The sequence below is a fragment of the Lipotes vexillifer genome, unplaced genomic scaffold, assembly GCF_000442215.2.
Source record: "Lipotes vexillifer unplaced genomic scaffold, Lipotes_vexillifer_v1.1 scaffold1451, whole genome shotgun sequence".
In the NCBI taxonomy this organism is placed as follows: Eukaryota; Metazoa; Chordata; class Mammalia; order Artiodactyla; family Lipotidae; genus Lipotes; species Lipotes vexillifer.
Genome location: NW_006795096.1, coordinates 204,878 through 209,947, shown reverse-complemented (window position 1 = coordinate 209,947; position 5,070 = coordinate 204,878). Strand labels below are relative to the sequence as shown.

The 5,070-nt window shown below is 57.1% G+C and overlaps 1 protein-coding gene across 1 annotated transcript in view; it reads left to right on the top strand.

Annotated features, from left to right (window-relative positions):
- SNX8 (sorting nexin 8) overlaps positions 1–5,070 on the top strand; it is a 41,525-nt gene that overhangs the window by 29,253 nt on the left and 7,202 nt on the right. The window contains exons 5-7 of the mRNA XM_007467412.1: positions 2,276–2,356; positions 3,250–3,410; positions 4,043–4,175. Coding sequence (XP_007467474.1) covers positions 2,276–2,356; positions 3,250–3,410; positions 4,043–4,175 — 375 coding nt within the window. The remainder of the gene's footprint in view (positions 1–2,275; positions 2,357–3,249; positions 3,411–4,042; positions 4,176–5,070) is intronic.

Here is a 5,070-nt window from a genome sequence, read left to right as displayed (position 1 = left end):
GTCTGCATGCGGGGGCCTGCGGCCCCCCCCCCCCCGGGTCTTATTTTCATTCTTAAATTTGCTTTTGTTTCATGCTCTCCCCTTAATCCCCTTGTTTGGGTGCCATGACAGAATCTATTTACATGGGACAAACACAGATATGACTTATATTCTCCCAAGGTAACAGGTTGAGTACGATTCTAAGAGGCATCCCGGTTCTGACTTCACAGGGTTTTGTGTGGAAGGGGTGGCTTTTCAGCGCAGTCTCTGAGGGTTTGAAGCTGATACACAGGAGCCTCTGTGGTTTGGAGGGTTGACAGACAGGCTAGCGACTCCAGATGTGAATGTGCATTTACTTAAAAAAGAAGGCTGGGGACTTCCCTGGCGGTCCAGTGGGTGAGCCTCCGCCCTTCCACCGCAAGGAGCGCAGGTTCCATCCCTGTTCGGGGAACCAGGATCCTGTACGCTGTGCGGTGCGGCCAAAATAAAAAAATAAAAGGAAGGCTGGGTTGGACTCAGTGCCACGGGGAGCGCCCGCTGAGTCTCCCCGGTCGAGCTTCAGGGTGGATGTGTGTCCTGGGAAGTGAGCTCTGTGTGGGCCTTGACTCCGGTGCGACGTTGGAACGGCAGCATCCTCCTCCAGGCTGCCGTCAGGCCGTCCTGGTCTGTCAGGACGCCGAGGCACAGCCTGACGAGGCACCGCCTGGACAGCTCCGTGCGCCCAGGGCTGAGCTCTTCGGAGGCGGAGAGGCTTCCCTGAGGGACCCTCTCCTTGTTGGGGTGGGCGGAGGGAGCTCCAGCGAGCACGCCCCACTCGGCCTGCGGTGGGACAGACGTGCCCTCACCGGCCGCGGGAAGATGCGGCCGCAGAGATGCAGAGGTGGATTCCACACAAGCCTGGCCGCCTCCTTTACTTCTCTCTCCCTGGAGGCCAAAGGGACCTTTGACCCCTAGAGACACTGTGGCCTTTCCCTCTGCGATGCTCGGGGGCCTGTCGGTCTGCCCCTTTTATGGGACCCGTTCCAGACATCCAGGGAATGCATGCTGTGGCCTCTGCCCTTGAGCTGGGAGGGTGGGTCTTTCGAACCCTGGGGCTGGACAGGCTTCTGTAGAACTGGGATCTTTACCACAGCAGAGGGATGTGGTGGGACGAGGGAGCTACGCTCAGCTCGAGGCAGAGGGAGGGTGGTGGGAGGGCAAGCTGCTACGGAAGCCGGGTGGCGTCAGGCTCCAGCGGCCCCGGCTGCCCTTACACAGATGCCTGTCCCTGGGCCTCCCAGCACCACTTGCTTCTTGGTAAAATGAGGGAGTTGGGACAGATGCTCTTCAAGGCATCTCTGAGATGTTACGATTCCTTCACCCACACACAGCTGTGCGTTAGGGTCTCTGCCTGTGTCTTCCGTGGCTCTCTGTTGGGCTCGTCTTAGGCTCGGCTTTGCCAGGGAGCCTCCCGTCAGAGGGTAGAGCTCAGAGCCAGGGCTCGGGACCCCAAGTGCTGCCCCTTCTCTGCCATCAGCTCTTCCAGGGCTCTTGGGGCCCTGACCCCATGGGTCTGATCATAGGAAGGGAGAAGACTTCAGTCCCTGTCTCTGTGCCCCACGTGGGACCTTCCAGGAGCTAGTGACTCCGACGTCTGTCCCAAGCACTCATGTCCCTGGTCTGGAGGTGGAGTTTCCGTTTTTCTGGAGAGAGAGCTCCACTCCAGAGCTGGAGTTTGCAGTCCTGTCACGAGTTTGGGCTTTTCTGCCTCTGGAAGACCGACCAGCCCCAAGGTTAAGGCCAATGGGAAACAAATGGAACAGGAGACAGCAAGAGATTACAGAATACTTACGTTAAAGCAAACACATGGAGGGCTTCCCTGGTGGCGCAGTGGTTACAAATCCGCCTGCCAATGCAGGGGACACGGGTTCAAGCCCTGGCCCGGGAAGATCTCACATGCCGCGGAGCAGGTAAGCTCGAGTGCCACAACTGCTGAGCCTGCGCTCTAGAGCCCGTGAGCCACAACTACTGAGACCACGAGCCACAGCTACTGAAGCCCGCGCGCCTAGAGCCTGTGCTCCGCAACAAGAGAAGCCACCGCAATGAGAAGCCCGCGCACTGCAACAAAGAGTAACCCCTGCTCGCTGCAACTAGAGAAAGCCCACGTGCAGCAATGAAGACCCAAGGCATCCCCCTCCCCCCCCCCCAAAAAAAAAGGCCAACACGTGGAGACTCTGCTTTCTGGTGGCTCAGTTGGTCTCATGCCTCTGGCTCTGTGACTGGTTGAGGGTCAAGTGTTTCTCTCTCGCTTTTGCAGGATGTGCAGAGCAAGTTGAAAGAATCCGCTCAGTGTGTGGGAGACGAGTTCGTGAACTGTCAGCTGGCTGCCCGGGCCAAGGTACTTTCTGGGTTTTGATGATCCCTTCCCCCAGAGCAGCAACCATGTGAACAGTTAGTGATGTTTGTTTTGCCTCTACTGGGTGCCAGACATCGTGCTAAGATGGGTCGCACGGTTTTCTCCCTTGACCCTTATTTCGGTTGATCTGAAACCCAGTGGGTGTCACGCCCATTTTACAGACGAGGAAACAGAGAGAGAGGCTGCCATTTGCAAGGTCCCAAACGCCTAGGCAGAAGGGCCCAGGTGTGACTGAGCGCTCTCCGACCACAGGGCCCACCGGCCCCTCGTGCCGTGTCCTCAGGCATTTTGTGATTCAGGTGGATGGATGCTTGGTCATCAGCTTCTTGGGTTTCGGGGGATTGATTGTTGCATTGGTGTATTTTTAAAGTTAGTTGGTCTGGTCTCTTCCTCAACAGGAGGACAGCAGCTGCTTGGCAGCTTCGTTCTTTCTTCCTAAAGTACAACCCCCCCCCCCCCCGCACAGAAATGCAGACTCTTCGTTCTGTTCTGTTCCCTAAGCCTTTTGTTTTCTAAGCATTGTGTAGTTAACGTTAGCTAATATTAATAGGTAGTTAATATTAAAGCTGGTGAAAAGTTACCCTTCAGGAATAAATGAGGAAACACAGAGGCCTGGCCCTCGTGCAGAGTCAGGACCGCACGTTCATCGTGTCAAGTTTGCAGATCGTATTTTCTGTGGTGTGCGTGTAGTGCTGGTTTCTGTGTGTCTCTTGGACAAGAAGAGGGGTCCGGGGCGGGCGCTGCGTGACCTGGCCGGGGGGTCTGGGCTCGTTTACCTGCTCGGTCGACGGCGTTGCTTCCTCTCCTGCTGGCCGTCTTTTCTGGAAGGTTTTCTCGTCTGGTGATGCGCTGTCTCCTCCCTCCTCCCCCGTCAGGACTTCCTCCCAGCCGACATCCAGACTCAGTTCGCCATCAGCCGGGAGCTGATTCGCAACATCTACAACAGCTTTCACAAGCTTCGCGATAGGGCCGAGCGGATGGTGTCACGGGCCATCGACAACGCTGCTGACCTTTTAATATTCGGGAAGGAACTGAGGCAGGTGACCCTGGTGGGCTCCATGGGGTCAGTTCTGTGGGGCGGGGTCTTTAGCCTTGGGTGGCGGGCTTGGAGCAGAAAGTGTGTTTTTACCATAATGCCTCCCGTTCTGACTTGTCCTACCCCAGAGGGGAAGGAAAGGGCTGCGGCGACGAGATCGCATTTAGAAGAAAGAAGAGAGATGGAGAGTGTAGGCAGAGCACCGGGGTTCCCATACGTAGGGGCTCCCCCCGTTGTCAGGATCAGACCTGAGAAAAGGTTCACGTGATCCGGGAAGGGCCGTGCTGGGCTGCTCACGCTTCCTCTCCTCTGGAGGAGGGGCCGGGCCTCGAGCCAGGACACTGCCCTCTGCAGCTGTCCCCAGAACTGCGTGCCTCAACCCTGCTGTGCACCCGTTCCCTCGGGGCCTCACTGACAGTCGGTTCCAGGTCTTGGTGGATCGAGAGCCTGCCCTGCTGACCGACTCGCGGGGCTCCTGCGCTTCGCGTAGCAGGGGTCTCGGTTGGGAGATGTGCAGGGCGGCCACCCTGGGGTGGTGTGCTGCTGGGCAGAGGGGGGTGTCGGGTGGGCTGCCCGCCCAGCTTCCAGGCCTGAGTGTCTCTTCCCCTGTGTGTTGTTTCCTTTCTCCTCAGTGCTTTAGGGTCTGACACGACCCCGCTCCCCTCCTGGGCCACTCTGAACAGCAGCACGTGGGGGTCCCTCAAACAGGCGCTGAAAGGTCTGTCCGTTGAATTTGCACTGCTCGCTGACAAGGCTGCACAGCAGGTGAGTGGGTTTGTTCTCCGAGGTGCTTGTTTCGGAGAACACTCTGTGCCATGGTGTGCGGGAGCATCTCCTTCTCAGATGGACGTCACAGTTCTGAGTCCTGAGTGAGTGGGCAGCAGTTCTCGGGTCGGAAGGGCACGTCCCCGTCTGCTCCGGGTGTGGCTCCCTGTGAGTCCTTTACGCGCTTGAGAGGGTTGCTGATGACGTGGACAAATTGGGTTCTGGTCTGAGATCTGACCTTGCTGAGATGAGATGTGCTGTGTCCCTGGAGATGTAATCTTGCACTTCCCAGGGTGTCCCAGGTGGACCCAGGTTGCTCCCATGGTGCTGTCATAGCCAAGCAGCATTTGGCCACTTGAAAGCTCATCAGAACAGCCAAGCTCCCAGCACCCCCAGAGAATCCCTCCATGTCTCGCCCTAGACACCCAGTTTACCTCAGGAAATGCTTCTGCTCTATGGGCAGGTGTTGTTTGTGGAAATCTGCAGAGTCTTGTAGTCGTTGGGGGTTAATTTGCAGATACAGTGTTTACCATCAGAGGGAAATGTTCATCTGGGTGCTTTTATGCTATAAAACTGTTACATAATTTTGAGGGTGAGAGTTTGCTTCCTAGTGCATGGGCAAATGGGCTTTAGGCTGCTGGTAGCTGGTTTTAAATGCATTAAAATGGAGGCCTTGCTACCCGGCTGAGGCTCAAAGCTCCTTAGTAGCGAGTCACGGAACCACAGCAATGGGTGGGTCTGGGGGGTTGTCAGGCTCCAGGTGGGACGCTCAGGTGCCAGGACAGCTCTAAGTGATGAAAAGGGAATCTGACCACGTTCCTGGCGTGGAAAGCGCTGGGTGTTCTTCCCTTGTGGTCCCCGCGCCTGAGTGTGTCTTTCAGACACTGAGCGTCGT